This window comes from Xiphophorus maculatus, chromosome 7 (genome assembly GCF_002775205.1).
Source record: "Xiphophorus maculatus strain JP 163 A chromosome 7, X_maculatus-5.0-male, whole genome shotgun sequence".
In the NCBI taxonomy this organism is placed as follows: domain Eukaryota; kingdom Metazoa; phylum Chordata; class Actinopteri; order Cyprinodontiformes; family Poeciliidae; genus Xiphophorus; species Xiphophorus maculatus.
Genome location: NC_036449.1, coordinates 7,937,227 through 7,958,457, shown reverse-complemented (window position 1 = coordinate 7,958,457; position 21,231 = coordinate 7,937,227). Strand labels below are relative to the sequence as shown.

At 40.5% G+C, this 21,231-nt stretch overlaps 1 protein-coding gene across 1 annotated transcript in view; it reads left to right on the top strand.

Moving 5' to 3' along the window:
• The window catches only part of dirc2 (disrupted in renal carcinoma 2), a 53,737-nt gene that overhangs the window by 12,456 nt on the left and 20,050 nt on the right, over nt 1-21,231 (top strand). Inside the window, exons 3-6 of the mRNA XM_005802973.3 lie at nt 3,993-4,264; nt 6,417-6,546; nt 10,969-11,077; nt 16,780-16,847. Of these exons, the coding sequence (XP_005803030.1) occupies nt 3,993-4,264; nt 6,417-6,546; nt 10,969-11,077; nt 16,780-16,847 (579 nt within the window). The remainder of the gene's footprint in view (nt 1-3,992; nt 4,265-6,416; nt 6,547-10,968; nt 11,078-16,779; nt 16,848-21,231) is intronic.

Here is a 21,231-nt window from a genome sequence, read left to right as displayed (position 1 = left end):
GAATGCAATAACTTTATTATTAATGATGAGCCAATCAATCAGCTATTAAAAGAAGCTGATTGTTTTTAATAAAGATATTTGTTTTTTCCACGTTCAGTAAATGCATCAAAACTGAAAAGTCCTGTCGTTTTTTAGGCAACAAACTTTCAGACTTTTAAAGAAAGGCAGAATTATCATGGGCTAGTAAAAGCCTCATCTTCACATTCCTACTAATTGTTCTAATACCAATTAAACATCACACATAAAGCCTGCAAACTGTGAATTGTAATTGTAGGACACAGGATGCTACTTTTGCTGAAACATCAGAATTGATTTTTTTTCTCCATATTTAAATATTGTTTGAATGTCTGGTGATGAAGGTCTAATACTCTTTACAAAGTAGTCACGAAAAGGTAAATAAGCAGAAAATAAGATTGGAATGCCATCCTAGCATTCAGCACAACCAAAGTGAGCAAATCTTCGTCAGTGTAGACCGAGCGCAGGCTTAATGTATGATGGTAGTAAGTAGCATTATTATAGTGTTTTTCCACCACCTGCAGGTAGCACTTGAAGGAAGTTTGATGGGAGTATACCATATTTTTGGGTTTTTCTGACTTCTCCAAAAACATTTGTCTGACTTAGCTGGTGATCAAATTAGATGAGATATTCTATATGATCCTTAAAAATTAGATGCTGGATAGTTACTAACTTTAGACTTTGCACCCTCAAACACCTGTATGTAATATTGCCACTTTGTTAGTAAAGTGTATTTATAGTTTTGAGAGTTTTTATTAAATTGAAACTCAGTTATGGTTTGGAATTTGTGGCATTGTGTTGAACATTATTAAGATGTGACTTGAAAGGCCACATCAGACCCACCAAAAGCGTCAAAATTACACATTTACATAGACAAAAAATATGTTGTTCTGTGGTAAATGTTAAAGTTAAAAAAGTATGCCAGTTCAGTTGCTGGTGATGTTTGAAAGTTTTAAAGAGGAGCTGTAAAGACCAAGAGTGGGACGAGTGAAAAAGTAATGGCCACAGAGTAATCGAGGAGGTTCTGGTGTGTAGGTTGGGATGTCAAGGGGTCCAAGATGTGGGATGAAGATGTAGGGTGAATAAGTTTCTCTCCTAACAGTCTGCCTCTGACCACAGCTCTTTATGGTCTGCTGTGACACATTCATCTGTGGAGCCTAGAAGCTGTGGACAGCAATGGTAGAAAGAGCTCAAATAATTGCATGTGAAACGAAGTGTACATTTTGCAGACGATTTTGTCAGGTGTCACGGTTAAATGTTGCTGTCATCTATGTTATGGCCCAATCCCAATACTCGCACTACACCCTCCGCCCCTCTGAAGTGTGGGCTCAGCCGAAGTGAATATAAGGGTTTGAATGTGCAGGATACAAACCAGCAAAAATGTGAGAAGTGGGAAAGTACACCTCTTTGACATCCAAAATGGTGGACCAGTAGCTATTTAGGCATTTGTATCTCTGAAAACAACTACAACAAGATATTGATTTTAAAGGTACACCATAGGTATTTTTGCTTTCCAAAATCAAATGTTCAACTGAGTTTTGTTGTGACTTGCTAAATGCGAAGCAGAATTTGATGGTAGTCACAAAGGTACAATAGAGTGAAACAACATTTCAATACTTCATATTTGAAAACTGTTTTTTTTTTGTAGTGAACATTGTCACATTTCTGCCTTTTAATTCAAAACGTCACGTGTAGTGATGAATTGTGGGTAATATACTTCACCAAAGTCCTCCTGGATGTGGGCTTAGCAAAAGTACGGAAATAGGACCCAAAAGGGACGGGGTGAAAGACTGATGTGGAAAACTGGGACCCACTACGCACTCAAACCCTTCAACACAAATGTGGATTTGAAGGACACAAGGGTGGAACGCGAGTGGAAGTGCGAGTTTTGGGACTGGAGCTATATGACTTATCATGGGGGCAATATTGGTAGTAAAAACTCTCTTTTATAGTTGTGAGATTTATAGAAATTGAGTGAGACTACTTCTTTTCGCTCAGTGGTTGCCCAAAGCAGGATGTGTAAATCCCTGATATATAGACTTATTGCCAAATGAATCGGTTTAATAAAGTTTATTGTACTCTTGATCGTGAAATTTCCATTCTGAAGGGAAACTTGCTGCATATTTTTGAGTCTTCAAAATCTCCACATAAGCATGAGATCTCCTCTCCTCGCCCTCTTTGTTTGCCATCATTTTCTCTCCCCTCCTTTCCCGCCTCAGTCCCCACTGAGCCACCTCAGACTGCTGTGAATGAACGGTGTCTTTACTGAGCTTAGAGACAATCAATCAGCCGTGAGCTGTCTCCAGCGGCTGGCTGTCTCAGTCAGACAGGTCCGGAGGGGGCTGAGGGTGGCGAGGGGCTCCGGTGGCATCGGGTGGGGGCGATATCTCACAATGCATCCGTCTCGCACAGTTGGGTCTCAAGGTACGAAAGTGCGACTGAAAGTTGGACTCGAGTTGCTAAACTAATCCCTGGAGATAATTACATCTTGCTTTTTTTATTCCTTCGCTTGCCATTTTTCTGTCAGACGCTCATAAACAAATAATTTACTGCATGTCTTCATTTGTTTACTTTATGTTTCATGAGTACACTGATGGAACGCCTTATGGTGCAGCCGTTTTTCACTTGGTTATTTATTAGTGGTACAGACATTGACAAATTTGTCGCCGTCTCAGGCGAAGATGTGTAACAAACACAAAAAGAAATTAGTCTTTTACTACTGTTACCTAATTTCACACTTAGCATGTCTTAGTGGGGGGGGGGGGCATCCTATAAATATTAAAGAAAAATTTATATTTTAGAAGAAAAGTAGCTAAAGATTGTTTCAGTTTATGCTTAACTTTTCTTTCGGATTCTTCAATGTTTCTAGAAATGTCTAATTGGTATTTCGTGACTCTTCTGTCTTGAACCTAAAAAGATGAGCTGTCTCTGTGCTTCCTCATAAAGTAGATATAGATATAGAGTAATATATATATCTTTCACAACTGTGAGTTTACACTAACTATAGTCACCAGTCATCACTATGTCTAAAATCTGCACTGTAACTCCCTACATGTTATTTTGAAAACAATAATTGACGACAAACTTATTGTACAGATCTTGTTGTTGCATGACCAAAAGCTTAAACTTTAAAGAATATATCTTGCCTTCTCACACTCTAAAACTCAAAATCGGTTTTGTGAGTCTCTTCCAAAGGCTCTCCTCGATAGAATGAGACTATGTATGGCATCATAAGTACTTTTTAATACCAAGACATTTCAAATTTAACAAAGCTGTAGAAAAGAGAGCCGGCTAGAAACCATGGCCAATCCAGAGGGATGGTGCAAAGAGGATTGGTGAGAGATCTTCTTTACTGCTCAAACGTTACAAACTGTTCTGGCGAAGGCTAATGGCCGTCCTATTTACAAAAGACAGTACCCAGGGTGATGCAACTGTGCTTTTGTTAAAAAAAAACTGTTGTTTCTTGCTGTAGGATTTCTACTTTTAAATAAATCTCTTCAAACAAATAGTTGGATTTCTTGGAAAATGACTGGATGTGTGCAATACGGCGATCACATAGAACTGTGTGGATGCAGTGTCTGGTTGTGCCGTGCCTATAAACTCTGCTTGTCGATAATATATTTGACCTGTTGGACAGACTTTCACCGCCTTCGCTGACTGGATGTATGTTTGCTGCTAAAGCTAAAACAGTGTGGACATTTTGATGACAGAAAACAGTCAGAAGAGTTTAATGTAAACATAATTGATATCATCATTGGAATATTCATCTAAAGCAATTGATCAAAAATTTATATGGTGTGGCCCTATCTTTCATGCATATTTACCAGGTGTGCCAAGTAATGGGACAGCCAATGGGGATTCATTTTTTAAGGGAGCGAGTAAACAGTTTTACTCTATCTTTTAGCAGAAATGCATAATTTTTCTCTCTTTTTTTTTTGCGTGGTTGAAATTACCATATTTTACCTTTTCTGTTACAGGTTAATACATGGAGGCCAGTTTCTAAACGGTCTGGCCGGGCCAACCATAATGAGCGCCGGGCCGTACCTCTCCACCACATGGTTCGCCCCCGACCAGAGAGCAACGGCAACAGCCGTGGCCTCTCTGTTCTCCTACCTGGGAGGCGCCGCGTCGTTCATAGTGGGACCTCTCATCGTTCCAGCTCCAAACGACTCCCAGACGGGCACCGCGTCTGCCGCACCGCCGTCCACCGCCTTCATCCGGAACAGAATCCAGCTGGTTATGTATGCAGGTGCGGGTGAAGAGCAAGAAACTCACAAAGGCACGCGCGATCGATGGCACATTATTTCAACATTGTGTCTGCGCCGTCAGGGGACAGAAATACAATCAGGCAACAGGGTTTCAAGAATCTTGCACAAAGAGCTCCAGCTATAATCCTCGTAACTGTGCCTCTGAAAAATAGCTTGCTGGGACTGTTATGCTTAACTGATTCAGAAAATTAAAAGGATGATGAAAAGAGAAACAAGTGTGCTGTAATAGACTGAAGCAGCGACTTTGTTTAATCTAAGGTAGTGTTATTAATTTTTCAAGGACACAGCAGACGTAATTTATCCAATTGGAAGTTTTTGAAGGTCATGGAAAGGAAAGAGAGATTTCCTACTTGAGGTCCAACAGGGCAATATTTGTAGTTCACTCCTATGGAAGAGTGAAAAGAAATTATAAGAAGTCCCATTTGTAATTTGTCTCTAGCTACGTAGGGAGCAAAACAAACATGTGGATGAAGGCTAATTGGCAAGGTGAGACCAGTATTAGACGTTTGGCCAACCAAAAAAAAAACTGACCGCTGCACATCATCCTGAACAAGATGATCACTCAAGTTTCAGTGTCAAAGTCAAGCTGCAGTTTCAGACTAGATGACAAAGCAGGCAAATGTGACCCCAATTCCAAGGTTTTCGTGGGAGTCTGAACACCTCAATTCAGACTCCCACCCAAAGAGTCTGGGTGGAATCTTTTCACCCAAAGAAAAAATTAGATTTGTGCCACTTCATATCTGACGCTAAATTGGATACGTATTGGATTGTTTTCAAAGCGTCTGTAGTCAGAACAGCCAAATCTCATTTAATCCAACGTTTGCGTCATTGACGTGAGGCATTCGTCATAAATCTGCACCAGAAGAAGCCAGATGTGGTGAGTCCATTCCAGTAATAAACATTTTCTGAAAATTCTGAAAGCTCTGTGCCACTGAAGCGCATCATGTCACAATCCCACCACTCTTGGCTCTGACTCCACATCGTTCCACATCCAAACAGATGTCACTACAGAAGTTGCGGTCGATGCTCCACAAAAGGCCGTTGCTATTAGTTGTGCTTCCTTTTTATTAGCTTCCGTCGTCTTGTGTAACAGTGCTCCTATTCCTGTCCTATTGCTCGACAATCATAAAATTGATCTATAGATGGCAACATCCTTTATTGCCTCTGTAAACAATGCCCTCCTAGTGACGTCTACGTTCTACTGCGAACGTGAGTCGCTTTGGGGTCGTAAACCGTTCACACACAGAAGTCATTTTGCAATCGCATCTTTGGTGAATACGAGCAGCCTGTAGCGAAAACAATGGTTTGCAAAAAATTGGAATTGAGCATCAAGATCTGCTGTGTGAACGTAGCCTTTGACTTGTGCTTTATAGACAAGAGGCTTGACTTAAATAGCTTGTCTGACACTCAAGTACTATAAACAGTCTTTCTCTGGTGTGATCAGTCGTAAAAGCAAGCAGAGTAGCAGACTGCAGCTCTGACAGGTGACGCTTATATTTTCCTATGAAAGGGTTCGCTTTATTTATTAGCCGGTGACAAGTGATGTCAGTACAAGTAATCTAACTCGTTTCTATTTCAAATCCAGTAGTCGAACTGCAGTTACTTATCGAAATCACTTTGCGTTACTGTGTGCTACTATCTACTTTTGTAATTTCATTTTATTTCCTCTTCGCGTCTTGGGGAGTGACCCCCGTTTCTACGCGACAGTGTCAGCTGTCAATAAAGTAAGTTGATGTTTGAATGACAAAAACCTCAAAGTGTGGGACTACTCTTCCTTGCCACTGTCAAAAAAAAAAACCCAAACAACAACTTACATTTCACGCTTTCCTCCATGTTACAGTGACAGAAAAACAACATGGCAGTGCAGTTTTTCCGTCATTCTTAATCCCGAAAGCGTAAACCAGATTACGTCCCCAAGAGAAGTGGGTTGTAGTGTCAACCAGATGATATTGTCAGACACATTCATTTTAATGTCATGTTTTCTAGTCTACAATTTTACCTCAGTGAAGAGTCTTCAGAGGACTCTTCAGAAATGTCATGTTGACCTTTTTCTCTTTTTAAAAAAAAAGTCACATTGTTGAGTGTCTTACTGTATCTGTGAAACTAACTTTCAGCGTCTCTGTGCTGTGGCAGAGTTGGCGGCGATCGGGGTGTTTTTCGTAGCCGTCCTGCTCTACTTCCCGTCGCGCCCACCCGTGCCCCCCAGTGTGGCCGCGGCTAGCCAGAGGCTCAGCTACAGGAGCAGCATCTGCAGACTCCTCAGGTAAAAGTCCTCATGCTCAGACGACAAACACAGACCTACCCACACCTTGTCTGCAACATTTCGCTCTCCTAACCTGTGTTTGTGATTGTTGAGATCCATTCCCACAGAAACTGCTTTTCCAGTGCTGTATTGTTTCATGGCCTCATTTCAGTCAGGGGTCCGTGGGTGTTGGGGGGTGGGGATGGTTTTGCAGAAGCTTCAAAGTTTTGTCCGCAGAGTCTGGCTTCTCGTTTGCAGATGCTAGGGGCTCCTGAAAAGAGCCAAGCAATGGATGGCGGCCATTGTTACCAAATCAAAGTTGTTATCAAAGAAACTCCCCTGCCCTCCCTCTAGATTCTTAACGGATGATAAAGTAGTTGCTATTTTATATAAGCATTATTCCCAAGAGACGCGTCTAATGTTCAGACAGAGATGGTCTATTAAGACAAGGCCTTGGAAGTCAGTGGCATCTATTTGTTGTTTGTCTATTTCCACCCACAAGAGACTGAAAGAGGAGGTAAAATTGAATCACACTTTATTATAATCCTGTGCACTCCCTTCCTACCCTCACCCCTCTCCCATCTCTTCACACCATCACACTTTCCATCAAGGGCAAGTTTATCCCCCTGGGCCACCAGGAAGCAGCAGCGCCTGAGAATCAGTGCTTGGCTTGTTAAGGAATGACGCCCGCAGCAGTGGCCGGGGAATAAAGGCTGGAGAGAGAAGAAGACAAGCCGGGCGACGGCAGTCAGGGAGTTGGCTTAACTTTCTTGGCTGCATTTGTTCTCCTTGAGTAAGAAATCACTCCACTGTGGCGCCTGGATTTTCAGAGGCTTGTGACCAGCTCAGAGAGGCTCAGCGCCCTCCACTGTAGGAGTTCCTGTTGATAGATGACAGAGACCAAGCAGATAGAAACCCAGGGGGATGGTTCTGGACAGAGGTGTACACATTTACATGAGGTTACAAATGGGAACTCTAGTTTCTGCTGCAGTCACGATGGGTGGCCTGCCCATTCTGATTTTAGCTGATAACAATTTTTTTATTTTTTTATTTTTGCAACTGGCATTGTCAGTCAGCAAATGGATTAACACACCCATGATTTCTGCCTCTTAAATGTTTCATGTTTTGCTTCATTATAACCATCAACTCCAATGCAGTCTATATTGGGCATTTTGTAATAAAAAAAAAAAACCCAAAGGAATAGCCAAGTCAAGTTTGAACTTTGAGTTAAAATTGACTCTAAAAGTTGGTCATTCATTTGTATTTTGCCACATTTTCACTAAATCTAAACCTTTAGATTGTGACACAAAAAGCTAATGAAAGCTTCGGCTGTTCTTGCGTAGCTGAAGCTCAGTCAGATTGGATTGAGGCTTTTTATGAAGGTACGTCTCTAGTAGTTTGGTACATGTGGGGGAATTCTTGCCCATTCGTCTTTGCAAAATAGCAAAAGCTCACTGAGATTGGATTTATTATTTTCATTTAACTTTTACTTAACCAGGATAGAAACTTGGTGAGATTAAACATTGCATTTGTTTTGTACATGCGTTAAAAGGAATAGTTTCATTTGTTGCATGCCTTGAGAAAACTCCCATTGTAATTTTATGTTGTTTTCTTTCAATAATTGCTTTCCTTTTGCCACTTTTCCATAACATTAACACTTTAGAGAGCACAGCTTCTGCTGGTTTGAGATCTATGTCGAACTCCTGTTGGTAGGTTTGGTTGATCCTGCATTTGTACACGTTCACATTTTAAGTCTATTTTAAGCTGATCAAAAAGTTAGACATAAATGACCATAAATTTACGATGAATGTTTTTCTTGGTCAGCCGTGGCGGGACAGCTATCCAGCAGCTGGAGTTACCGAGTTTGAATTTTGAAATGAAAAATGTAGGACTACACATAGTAACTTTGAAGGCAGGTGCTGCACAGCAGATCACTTAGTATTCCTGACACCTTCCCACTGATGTATCTGCTCATCCATTTACCCTGTCAAGATCTAAGCACACGCTAATGATCTTCAGCTTGATGTGAGCTTCCAGTTGCTCACATCTGCTTCCACAGCAGCCGCCTAATTAAAACCCTGGCTGTGTCTTCGCATTGTATATATATATATATATATGTGTTTTTTTTCCCCATTTTTGCCTCTGGGAGATCAAACTCCACAGACCAAAAAGCATGAGTATTGATCATCCCTCCTTTCCGATCAGACACACTTTTAGCTTTGAAAGTTGTCGTCTTGATGCATTCGCCTCCAACCTGCTGGGCCAAGGACAAATGGCACTTAGCTGATGACACCCTCTTTTTGAGACCTCCTTGGAGACTCCTGCAGAGGTATTTCATCACTGCCAAAAACTGGAAAGTTAAAGCATACCTAGCATGTGCTTGCTTTCCTTTGGATGTCTATATAAGGTCATGTATAAAGATAAAGGTGCTTGGGTATTGATTTTCTGCTGTTGTGGCAAGGTTAATGAAAAGGGTGCTCAGGAAGAAAAAGAAAAAAAAAACCCACAGAGTGCTCCATCAGAGTGCTTTTATGATTGTCCCGCCACGCTGTCACCAAGGCCAAGGAGCCTCGTGTTGCTCGGGACGGAGCGTGCAATCTGCAGCAGGGAGAGAGCTGGAGTTTTCTGTTCACTATTTTGAAGTGAAACAACATGCGAGGTCCACCATTGAAAGAAAGGAGTGCGCACATTTTCCCAAAAAGCTCGCTTTGTTCTCTGCTCAACATTTGAGCCACAGAGTCTTCCTTCTGCAAAGTACCGTTCAATAAATACTCGAGTTAGTATATATAAAATAAAAAAAAGCTAAAAGGGAAAAACTCTTCGAGTCTGCTGCCTGCTGCCTTGCCTCATTTGTCAACCGCTTAGTGTCTCTAATCGCATTGTTTGGGCCGAGTAGGTGGCTCTGATTTTTAAATTAGTTTGCCACCTCACTGGGTAAAGGTGATTAGATTTTTGTGTCCCCAGTGATTGTATTCAGGTGTCATATGAGTGGAGAGGTGCCACACGATCCGAAATAGGAAAGTGAAGTGGGCACACTTAAGCTATTAGGGAGTTGGTTTTGTTTTTCGCTGATGGCAAACAGCACAGAGTTTGTGTTAAATCCTGCAGCACGGTACTAGTAGTCTATCATGGGTAGTTTTATTTATTTTAATGAGATAGGAATAAGCCAAACCAAATCAATCCAATTTGTTTCTCTAGAAGGTCTTTATAATTTACCATCATGGTCAAATTACAATCACCAAAATGTCAAAGTGAAAATTTATTTTTTATAAAAAATAATGACAATTTGACAAAAACATGCAAAATAAAATAGTAAAATGATGTTGATCATGACTAATTTATAAACTAAATTAAATGGCACTGCTATTTGAACAATTTTCCTCTCTTTAGAGACGATCATTTGTTTTGTTTCAATAATGTCAGCTATACACGAGTCAAGGTGAAGTTCTTACGGTATGAAAACATTTAGTAAAAATACCAACGATTTAAGGTAACATTGGCAAAATATTTGAATAAAGTTGATCATAGGATGATCTAATTGTGTTTATCTAAAAACTAAGAAAAACAAAGTTTATTCCTCCCTATATTACAATTACAGTGATCTTATATGTAGCATGGATATCATATTTGAATTTAAAGCACACACATATAAAATATTGAATAAAGAATTGTATTTAAGTAAAATTTACTAGGTGTTTTATGGTGTTTGTTGTGGCAAATGTTATGTTTTCTCCTCCTGCTCCTACATTAGCGAGGCAGGCTGTTTGGTTGCTAGCTATTATTTTACAGCAGCATTTCCTTCATAAGAATGGCTAGAACTTCCTTAGTGTTGAAATCATTAGTTAGTGTTTTTAGCTGGGAGACATGTTTTCCTTTCTTAAAAGTTAGGGAAAACTAATTAGCATGCAATTTGGAAATTGCGAAGTAATAGGTGGGGGAGGGGCCATCCTGTGTTACTGTGAGCTCCATATAGTTGCAGTTTTCCAGTTCCTTCAGGTGTGTGTCTGGATTTTTAATTGACAAACGTTGAAACAACAGTAAAGGTTTGACAGAAAATTTCAAATTTTCTTTTTCTTAACTGTGGTTACTTAATAAAAATGTTGGTATACATTGATGCAGTTTACCATTACATACATAGAGCCTGATATTGTTGATTTTATTAAATTACTTCCATTCATGTTCCTTAATAGACAAACATTTAACAATGTAAAACTTTCAATTTAATATTTTTTAACCAATACTTTTATGGGGTACAAATACCATGAACTAGAACTCCAGCTCATTGACTCTTTGGATAGACAGTTTGTTTGTTTTTTTGCGTACACTATATGGTTAAATACTTTTAGACACTGAAAATTAAATAATCAGTAATAGAAATGTGAATTTCAAGGGATTGTGAGCCCTTTGTGTTCAGGCTTGACTCGTTTTCTTTCTCGCCTTTAGTAACTTCCGTTTCCTGATGATTGCGTTGGCCTACGCGGTCCCTACAGGAGTGATCGGCGGCTGGTCTGGAGTCCTGGACATGGTTCTTACTCCGGCCAAAGTCAGCCAGGTAAGATCCAAATTATTACACGGTCCTTCTAAGTTTGAGCACAGAAAACATGTTGAGTTTAAACAGACAGTGATTTTTATGTGTCCTTTTGATTTGTGAGCCAAAGCGCACCATTTTTCATGTTTTTAAAATGTCAATTATTTAATAAAATAATAATAATAGCAGGGAAGTGTTTTTTTGTATGTTAGCCCTACATTTCCGCAGCTCCACAGTGTGTCCTCGTCTTAATTTTATTCCTGCTGGGTTATTTGTTCACATTTCTCAGACCTGTCAGATTGTCATCGTTGCTTTCCTGACGTTGCCAGAGTTTTGGACATGTTGAGTTAGGGACGGGCTGTTGTGCAGCTCGGAGAAAAACACTCTGCATGATTTGTACCTCCCTACCTTCAACCCGTGTCAAAACAAGCATTATTTTGAGGTTCTCATCAGACAGGTGCTGCTTGTGGGGAATTTACACACAGGAGAGCAGAGGATGAGACATTTCTTGCCACACCTCTGCTTCTCTCGGGAAACCGCAAAGAAGGATACAAGTTCGTTCCTAGATTTAATTTCCCCTCGACCTTATCACAATCTTTTCATCAGTGCTCGTTAACGTTAGTGTTTTGAGTGAACTTTATTGCTGGAATTTGTGCATGTATTTCATTAAAGGCAAACGAGAGAGCAGAAGGGCGGAGGTTGCTAAAGTGAAGCAGAGGTATTCCAGTCAGGGGAAAACAAAATGTTTGTTTAGTGACAGTTTGGGGGTGTCTGAATGAATAAAAGATCATATTTAGACATCTTGTGCGAAGCCCAATGTGGGCTTACATACTCCAACTACATTTCAACTCATCCTGTCTCTCTGTCGGTGAAAGCTTTAGAGATGTTGTTCAGATCCATAAACTATGCAGATAAAAGCACATCACATAGGCATCCTGTTAAACGGTAAAGGCATCGTGTCTGTCCCCCTTCTTATTTTTAAGTGAAATTTATTTATGCTGCACTTCTAACATAGGTGACTTTTCCTTCCTTGTGCCCACAGAAAAATCAGTGTCACAGAAAGCATTAGTATAAATATAAGAATAAAATGTTTTGCTGCTGTAGGAATAATTATTGCTTTCAGTTTGAAATAAAAGTATTTAGACTGTGTCACACATTTCTTGTGTGTAAATGCCATAATGGGGTTAAACTCTGGTCTTTTCACTCTCATACCAGTCCACGAATCCAGCACACACTCCACACAAGCAGGTGTGTGACTTTGCATTTGATTTGGCAGCTTTCCTTGAAGTATGTCCATTAGTTATTTAATCAATCTTTTTCCTAATTTAACACCTGATAACACGGGAGCTACTGCTGCTGGATGTTTTTCATATGCGTATGCTTTGATTGTATCTAAAAAACATAAATAAAACGGGCCGCATCATTTTGTCCAAAATCTCCTGTAGATGTAAAACACACGTATCGACTTCAAGGCCCGAGAGAAATGGTGACAAAGTAGCTCTGGTCTCCCTGCTGCCATCCTGAGATGTAAGATCCCACTAAATGACCTGGAAATGCACCCAAACAGATTAACAAGTTGCATAAATTGATTCTGCAAGCGATAAGCACAGGAGCAAAGGCAAAAAAAAAAAGAAGAAAAAGTCTCGCTGGCTGGTAGATGGTACGCCAAGAGGGATGTGAGAACCCAGAAAATTAATAACAAACATGTTTTTTTTGTTGTTTTGTTTTAGTCTCATAAGTAGCTGCTGTCTTACATGAACATGAGCAAGATTTTCAGAAGGAGCTAAGGTGTTTGGAGAGTATACTAGTCTCTCAACAAGCGTTGTTTTTCACAAATCGTGTAGCCATTAATTAAAAAATTGCTCCTTTTTTACTTCATCCATCAGCTTATTCCCTGCAGCTACACTGGCAATGCCTCACCTTGCTAAATCAAATCATTTTAGCCAGGTTTTTGCAGGTAATGGACATAGAGCGAACACCTGATATTCATGGGCTTTAGGGGCCACAACAAATACTTGAGACCCCCTTATAACTGCCTGTTTTAATAGCTCAAACACCAAATATACCTCATTGTGTCAACACTCACAGTAGACACTATCACAGAAGCTAAAGCCTGGTTCAGATGGTGAGACTTTTATGGCAGATTTAGACCTGATCTTCCCCTTCTGACATCTTGGCACGCTCTGATTGTCGTGACTACTCTAAAGAAATTCCTGCTGTGTGTGGTGTGTGCTAAGAGTGATCTAGGCTGCTCAAAAGAACATCGGGACATGTGGCCTGTAGGAAATCAGAAAGTGATGTGATGGAAACACCTCGCTTCAAAATACAAGATACAGAAGACAAAACGTTCTGCCATGGCATACCAAAAAGTCAGATGGACTTTGGAGACATTGTTTTCTACTGTCTTTTCTCTTGATAAAAACAGTCCTCAAGCTATCCCCATTGCTTCTTCTTCGTCACCCATGTTTATTTGAATGTTTGTGAGTAAAATCTGTTTGTTGTCTTTGTCGTACTCGGCGTAGGACTAAACCTGTTCTAGCGATGATATTTATATCGTCATATGTGAGGTCTCTCAGGTTTTGAAAATCACCAGACAATTTCAAGTCTTGCTATGTGAACCAGGCATCACCTCTCGGCACAATGATTGGCGCTTCCCGATTGGCTGCTTTGCAAACGCCAGCCGATTAGCCTGTCAAGCAGGTCTGCGACTCCCAAGCTGCATTTTCTTTTGAATATTTTTGACATCTTCCATGGAGAAATCCCCGAATGGGCTAATTTTCCACATAATTTGGAGTTGCATTGCACACACACAAAAAAAAATCCATGAATAGGTTGGGGTCTACTGTATACCATGCCTACAGGTGTGTATCATCATAGGACGTAAATACACGTAAGGTGTATTTATAAGACTGTTAAAGGGGTACTTAAATGGGCGTTCATAAGGATAGCCACAGTTTTCATTTTCAAAGCGTTTTGTTTTTTTTGTCTGTGCGTGTGAAAGCCCTCATTAAAGCACAAAATAATGTGTAAAGTGACAATGCTTGCTCGCGTACTAAGGGATTAGTATACTGAAGGTTTTTTTCTTTTGTAAAAGCATTGGAAAGTATGCAGGATCTGTGTACAGGGAAATTTGTGAAACCTGTCGACAGGCCCATTGAGCGCGAACGTCCTGTCACCATAACGACTACGTTTCAGGAAACAGGTGCTCCACTTTGCTCATCAGTCATCTGCTTTCACCGCTTTAATGGATATGCATTTTTAATTGAAGCACCCAGAATGCTGATCCAATGTGTCTAAGCTTCTTTTAGTTTAATTACCTCGTTTTGTTTCCCCTTGGAATCGGTCTCCAAACCACTTTCCAAGGTCCAATTGACCAGAGTGCAGAAGCCGCCTTTTCTTCCGAGTTCAACTGCTAAATCTGACGTGTGGCTTTTCAAGATTACATGAAGCCGCTAGGAGAACGAATGTGTCGTCGAAATAGAGCTGATAGTAATATTTGTTTTGACTTTTGGTTTGAATAGAGTATTGAGAGAGCAAATTAAAGACAACAAAGATGAAAACCGGTGTAAAGCCTGGAGCCTTGGATTTACCTTTTTATAGCAGCAGTCGTCTGAAGCTTATTAACACACTTTAAATATAGCAGAGATGATTAGGCGTCAAATCTGCCCTTTGTAAGTTTTCCAAGGCACTAAGAATACCGCGGTTAATTAACTCTGCATCCGCTCGTGGTGCACGATAATTCAGATTTAGGAATTGGAATGTCTTAGGAGCTTATCTATGTTTCGCTTCCTCAATAAGAGCAAATGTTAAAAAAAATAAATAAATCTTGCTATTGTGATGCACAAGCTTGCGGCGACAAATATTGGATATTCATTGAACCCAAATGTTTGGTTGTAATTCTCCTGATTAAAATGTTTCTTTTTGGATCTTTGCTACACGTCTGCGTTGGAAGATGCAGTTACGTTTTGAGAAACCCGGTCCTCCAAAGGACAGTCCACAGCAGGGGTGTCAAACTCAAATACACAGTGGACCAACATTTTAAATTGAACAAAGCCGCGGGCCAAGGTTGAACATTTTATAAATAAATATTGAACAAGCAAGGCTTATATAACTTAAAAGTGCAGGCGTGCATAACTGAGTTGCTAAAAATAATAATAAAACATATAAATGGCATATTAAATAAAATTTAAATAAAAATTGAATGCCTCCTTTCTGAGGTAAATGTCAAAATTAGCTTTGTACACAGGCTAATAAATTTGAAAATAAAATAACATAACAACTATGAATAAATCATTAAATAAACTATGAATAAACCATTCAGGCCTTGGAGTAACAAGAAAAGGTGCATAGAAAACTTATTTACTGCTCATTTTGCGACACACTGATCTACTCTGATGCAGCCAAGTCAGATACCTGGCATCTTTTCTTGGATGCCTGTTCATCAATGTCAGGGCTCAGAGTTTGAGCTGAGGAAACCTTCATTATCGAACAAAGATGTTCATCAGTCAGACGTCTCCTGTGAGACGTTTTCGTCATCTTCACTGAGGAGAAAAGTTGCTCACATACATATATATGTAAACAGATATTCTGTCTCCCACCTGTCCAGAAAAGTTATATTTTCTGTCTTTCTTTTCGCCATTTTTTGGTAGGGTAACACAGTACACTGTAGTTTGAGGTCGCAGTGTGGTTTGGGGGAGAGGCCCGGGGATGCGGGGCGCGCCGGGGCTTTCAACCGAAGGAGTACACAAGAAGACGGCTCACCACCTTCCTAATACATCCATGTCCGCTACCATAAGTGCTACTGACACAGAGGAGGAGGCGTGTCTGCCTCTGTCCTGATTGACGCGCCAAAAAAACAGCAGAGCATTATGGGATTTGTAGTACAAACAGTGAATGGGGCGTCACAGGGTTGCCACCGTATAATACTGGCGGGCCGGCTCTAATATTAATTTGAAATTGCCTCGCGGGCCAAATATAATTACACTGCGGGCCAAATTTGGCCCGCGGGCCAGAGTTTGACACCTATGGTCCACAGGAAGTCATTTACATCAAGCATAATGGCATTCAGGCATTCATCACTCACTACGCCAAAACACATTTTATGTTCAATAACTTTGGCAGTACACTTTTATTTATTATTGCCTTCGGTGACACGTGGGCGCAGAGGATGATTAAGCAAAAAGCGCCGGATCCTTATTTTGACTCTGTTCCCTCGCTGTGTCGTCCTCCATCTGGTCGGAATTGGTGAAAAGTGAGTTATTGCCCCGGGGAGGCTAAACAGTGCCGCTGGCACTTGCTTGTTTTCATCTGGGTGCCTCGCCCTTATTGGTTGTGTGTTTGTGTGTAGGTTTGCAACACATGCAGCATTTTACCTGCCATTGATTCTCCGACAGTCCCCTGGCCATAACATCCTGTCTCCTGACTTTGAGCAAATGCTCCAGCGTTGGCTTCCATTCCTCTAAATAGAAGCGGGACAACAATCCTTTATACACACACACACACACACACACACACACACACACGCCCACGCACACACACACACGCACACACACACACACACACACACACCCCTGTCAGACTAGGCAATTTAGCAGACATGGTGACTGAAAGGTCTCAGTAGGCTTCAAACACTTAGTGCTTGCTCTCTGTCTTGCTCTGTCCTCCCTCTCTTACCTTCTCTTTTAACCCACTGTTCAATTTCTTTTTGTCTTTTTTTTTGCTTGCAGATGAATGCAGGCTGGATTGGTTTCTGGTCTATTGTTGGCGGGTGTGTGTTTGGAATAGGAATGGCCAGGTAAGTTAAACACTGCTACTTTTACTGTACATCACACCAAGTTAAACCTGTTAATCCGTGTTCAATTCAACACAATCCACCAGATTTCGACATCTGATTCAGCAACAAGGCTAACCAATTTAGCCTGTAGAACTGCACAAACAAGTCAAGACTTCTGAGTATGATTAAGTATGATTATACAATATGACTAGAGTGTGTGATGGACTCTCTAATTTTCAACACGCAGGTTCTTTCGGTACTCTTCTCTATTAACACTTTAAATTATAATTCTTAAGTGAAAGGAAAAGGTTTTTGAGGTTTTTGTTCTTAAATCTGTAATGTGTAGCTTAAATCTCTTTCCACATCTGGAGACTTGGTATTTGTGCCAATGTGTCTTGCAAAAACGGTTCAACCTCTTTCTAATTTTACCAAGAGCATCAATGAACTGGAGTTTTCAAGCTCTACCACAGATTCGCCACCAGACTTTTACTGAGCCACATGAATTCATATTAAACTAAACCAATCCATTGTAGCTACATCAGTGTTGTTGTCCTGGATCATCTTCTTCTGAATGTGTGCTGCCTCCCCTACGTGGCTTGTAGCAACCTGCAAATCTGACTTCTGCTGCCTTCTTTTAAACAAAAACTTCCTTCTTGTAATTCTTCCAGTATGATCAGATTTGTGGAGCGGTAGCTTTGTTAAAAGATTCTTTAGTCTGAGCCATCGAGCCCTACCGCTCTTTTAGAGTTACAACAGACTACAACGAGGGGAAGCAGCACCACAGAAAACGATGTAGTAGGTATGCCGGGCCAATCGGTGGCGCTGTAACACTGGCAGAGAACGACACAAAAAAACAGCAAATGGCGGCATTTTTTTACCGTACTTGTGAGAATGAGGCGCATGCAGGACAGAGACTTCATTGTTGTAAAGAAGAACATGAAGGCAGCAGATACTCCTGGAGCTGTTTGTTTGAACGGACCTTAGATTAACTTTTGCCTTAATTTATTATTAGTTGATTTCTGAATTCAATTGTTAGATTAAAAAAAACCAAAAAACTTTCTCTCCTACTACACCCGTCTGCACTTCTCTGTGTTGGTCTGTCACATAAAATAGTTTAGTTCACATTTGTAACATGCGGTTGTGAAAGAAATATGTCTGAATACTTCTGCAAGGCACTGCATGCACATTCTTCTCATCTACACTACCAGACTTTAACACCAAGTGTCAAAACGAACGCGGTCTGCAAAAGCAACCCTTTGCAGACTCGCGAGACAACCGGCCTCTCACATATCTGATTTTTAAATGGCAGTTCAGTTTGTTTATTAAGCTAATACAAGCCAGCTCAGTAGAAACTTGATGGAGCCACTGAGGCATTAAATTAGAAAATAAGCATTCACTGTAACACCTCATTAACAGCTGCGCTCCTTACTTGCAGCTCAGTTGCACACACATTCTGTGTCTAATCCTCAATGTCGTGCTGTGTCAGTTATTCAGAAGAAAAGGTCGTCTACAGCGAAAAGAGGATGCAGGCTTATTCCCTCTGAAAGACGCGCTTTATACACACGAGGAAAGTCACCAGTTACTGTTGGTGAACTATAAAGAACGCAGTTGTTTTAGATCAGACCTTGCTAAACTGGGAATTGGGGTTTGGTGTTAAATTTTCTCCAAAATATAAAGGAGGCCATCCAAACGTGAAACGGTAGCGACAGAAATAGACGGCAACAAAGTGGATTTCAATTTAGGAGGCAAGATAAGATGGCAAACATACAAATTCATCTTTCAAAACATCTGCGAGTCTAACATATATGACAGCTGACAGACTGTCAAAACAGTATGGAAGTACAAAAGGCGGTTGTCAGTGAGGTGTCATCTGAAGACGTAATCAAGACGTATTCGTGTTCTTTGCGGGAGCCTCGGCTGTCACTACGCTGCCTAACCATTGAGATGAGCCACTTCTCTTCCCGCACTTTAGCAGCATTATTTATAACATCAGTCGTAACCGATAAGGCCCATGTGAAGAACAGTGGAGCGTCCACTTGAACTTAACAAAGAGGATCTGTCTCTTTTGTTTCCCCCCTCGTGTCATCTGCTCTCTTTTTTTTTAATACAAGAGCCGATAGCCCAGTGACAAAAGAGAGAGTGGAATTGATGCTGATGCAAGTACCCCCTCCGCTGATGGATAGAGAGCCATGCGGTGAAGACAAAGCCTGGAGTCTGCAAAAGACGGAGGGGGGAAAAACTGGTTCAGGCTCTGATGGATGCGGGCCGACGGCCAATCGTCGCTTCCGGGCAGTTCTGGTGTTTTCTTTAGGCCGTAATCAGGGAAATGAACCCGTTGCTCTCCCGCCTCCCCCTCCCCGATCTTAATCAATATGGCCGTTTGCAGCACGAGATGAAAGCATTTGGTTGTAAACAAAACTGATAAATTGTGGTGTAGATTATGCATTCTGAGAGTCAGGGGAGGGAATAATTCCTCTCTCTCGTTGGAAATGAATTTTGGCTTTGGCAATTATCCCGTCGCTTCTTTCGCTGGAAAAATGTATTGAACAGGACTGGAATCATACTAATGAGGTTTATTAATCTTCCAACAACTCAAATATATATATATTTACACTGGCAATTTTTTAAAATTACATTTTAATTTGGATTTGAGGTTAAAAAAAAAGTCATTTTTTTGTATTGGGAATTTTTTTGTCTTAAGGTATCATTCTGAAGAAGAATGAGAAAACAGCATAAAAATTAGACTTTAGTTTATACAACCACATGTAGTGGGCAAAAGGTTGTTGCTGTGTAGTGCAACCCATCCACATGCAGCGACCATTTAACCACACTCACTGAACTTATGACACGTGAAGCGATGAAGGAAAGCAAAATATGGTTAAAGAGCTGAATTGCAGTTTTAGTGTCTTTCTATCACAAGAATCTGGTGTTCTCTTTATCCATATCAGCGCTGACTGGGACTGTGTTTAGAAAGTAATCTCAAAGATGCGATTTGACAACCCTTTGATTTTAAAACAGTTTTGCAAGAGCTGTTTCACATAAGATGAACCAAATAGGAACTAAATAGAGTTTTTATTTCTTCGCTGACTTCCTTTGTTCATCCTCTTGTATTCAAATATGAGCTTTGATTTATATTTATTTATTGTCTGATCTTGTCATCTTGCTACAATAAACGATCGCTTAATACCTTCTTTTAAAATCGTGTTTTCTTTCCACTCGCAGCCTTAATGTAGCATAGATACAATGTAACTTACAGTTATTATACAGCCCCTGCAGAGATATTTATACCCTGTAAAAGTTTAGAAGAGGTTCATAGCAGGGTTGGATTCTAGAAAATATCAAAGCTTTGGAGATTTCACACAACGGTCTGTAATCCAGTTCATCATAAAAAGATCATTGGCTACAGCAAAAGCCATTAATCTGTTTTTAATCCTGGATTAAAAGCAGATTAAAATCCTGGTTGAAACAATCAACACCTTGTTCCTGAAGCAAGGTGTTCGGGAACACAGAGCTCAGCATTTACCTACAAATTGGCTCTTTCCAGTGGGCGCTCTCACGACGGCGTTTGTTAAACCAGCCGCAGTCCGAGTCTTCGCGCCTGTCATGAAACCCACACGGCAGAAAAACCAGTATCTGTTCGTCAGCTGATGGGTTCAAAGATCCATGCTGCGCCCTTTTCTTTTCTTTCTTAAACGAAACAAAGAATGTGGAAAGAACAACTTAACAAGCTTCAGCAATTATCCTCCCATTACAATTCCCAAGAGAGGCAGAAAAGCAAACCAGGTAATTTTCCTGCACGTCACGGAGGCCTGAGGTGCGCAAATCTCCAGCTTGATGAGATGATACAGAGCAAATACAAATGATGATCACCTTCGGCCTAATAGGCTTTGCCTGTAACCAGGAACGATTTGTGATTGCGTGTTGGTCATCGTATTATTCTATCTGTGCTTGCCACGCTCAAACTACGGACAGGCCTGAACGATAATATCATCGCCTGCATGCACTGGAGAGCAGAAAATGCAATTTGATTCGACGCTACTTAGATGAGCTTGTGTTTATTGGTAATGAAATCTGTTACAAACATGGAAAATACTGACTTTTATTTTGAATATTGCCTCACAGATTTAAGTCGCCTAATTTACCAAATGGCATTTGGTAAATTTGTCTCTCTCTCATGTCTCTCTCATGAGAGAGACAAAGTTTTAACAATATTTTTTACGTTTTAAAAGAATTTAGAGTCCTCTGTTTTTTAATTTTTTTTAAAGGCTTCGCAAATCCTGTACTGTATTTTGACAAATCTGCGATCAGTGTAGAATATTCCAGCCTTAAGCATTGTATTTATTGCACTTTTTCTGACTAAGTTGCCCCTGATTCCAAAGAATAGAATTATTTAATTCAGGTTTGA